The sequence below is a fragment of the Ursus maritimus genome, unplaced genomic scaffold, assembly GCF_017311325.1.
Source record: "Ursus maritimus isolate PB19 unplaced genomic scaffold, ASM1731132v1 scaffold_3, whole genome shotgun sequence".
NCBI classification, from domain to species: Eukaryota; Metazoa; Chordata; class Mammalia; order Carnivora; family Ursidae; genus Ursus; species Ursus maritimus.
Window position 1 is genome coordinate 13382925 of NW_024425563.1, and position 1239 is coordinate 13384163.

The 1239-nt window shown below is 66.0% G+C and overlaps 1 protein-coding gene across 1 annotated transcript in view; it reads left to right on the forward strand.

Moving 5' to 3' along the window:
• The first annotated feature begins 294 nt into the window (after nucleotides 1–294).
• BRAF (B-Raf proto-oncogene, serine/threonine kinase) overlaps nucleotides 295–1239 on the forward strand; it is a 166783-nt gene continuing 165838 nt past the window's right edge. The window contains exon 1 of the mRNA XM_040643929.1: nucleotides 295–428. Within this exon, the coding sequence (XP_040499863.1) occupies nucleotides 345–428 (84 nt within the window). The 5' untranslated portion in view covers nucleotides 295–344. The remainder of the gene's footprint in view (nucleotides 429–1239) is intronic.

Genomic DNA, 1239 nt, shown 5'->3' on the forward strand with positions numbered 1-1239 from the left:
GGGGAAGGAACCCTCCCCTGACGACGGCGCGAGGGCGCGCCTATGATTACGTCACGCAACCCGAGTGACGTCACGGCCGTGACACGCGGGTGACGCCGTTGCCGCGGCGACTTCTAGTCGTCTCCGCCCCCTTCCCCCGCCCCCCGCCTAGCGTCCTTCCCCCAATCCCCTCAGGCTCGGCTGTGCCGGGGGCCGCGGGCCGGTTCCTGAGGTGGCCCAGGCGCCCTCCCGCCGCCGGCGCCGCCCCGGCGGTCCCTCCCCGCCGCCCCCCACCCTCCGCCTCCGCCTCCCTTCCCCCTCCCCGCCCAGCAGCGGTCGCTTCGGTCCCGGCTCTCGGTTATAAGATGGCGGCGCTGAGCGGCGGCGGCGGCGGTGGCGCGGAGCAGGACCAGGCTCTGTTCAACGGGGATATGGAGCCCGAGGCCGGCGCCGGCGCCGCGGCCTCTTCGGCTGCGGACCCTGCCATTCCCGAGGAGGTGAGTGCCGGCGCACCCTACACCCCTCCCGGCTCTGGGCTCGGCTGGCTGGTGTTTTTTGGGGGGGAAAGAGGTGGCGGTGGGGGCTCTGGTGCCCTCAGCCACCTTCTTCTTTGGGTTCTGCGGGGTGGGAGATGGGCATCCCCGCTTTGTCCCTCTCCGTCCTGCAGCTCCTCGCTACGTAAACACACACAGTGGCCCAGGGGGGTTTCCCTGACTCGCACCCGGGCTTGGGGGATTCGGGCAGCATTGGTTGAGCAGGAGGCTATCAGTAGGGGGCGAGACTCAGGGTTGGTCCGAGAAGGTCACGGCTGGCTGAAGGTAGCCAGGCTCTCATCTCTTCGATGTTTTCATTATTTTGGGGTGGGGGGGGGTAGGGAAGGGTGGCGGCATCCAGGTGAATAGATGTAGGTTAGTAGCCGGGGCCCGGACCCTAGCCTGAGTTGCTGTTGTAATTATTACATGGTCATGGGGGTGATGGGGCGCATCGTTACCCTCCGCTCTCCCTGATGTCCCCCTTTTCAGGCCGCTGCCCTCCCCTCCACTTTTCTACTTGTTTGGGGGATTTCTCTTCACCTGTTTTACCCGGCAGATATTTTGATTTAATCTGGACTGTTTCAGCCTTAAATCCCACTGTTTCCGTTCTTCTTTCCATCCCGGTGTCAGGCCCCCAGTTATTCTGTTTGTCTGTGCTCTTTCGCTGAGTGGTAAAACCGCCCCCCCCCCCCCCCCCCCCCCCCCCCCCCCCCCCCCCCCCCCCCCC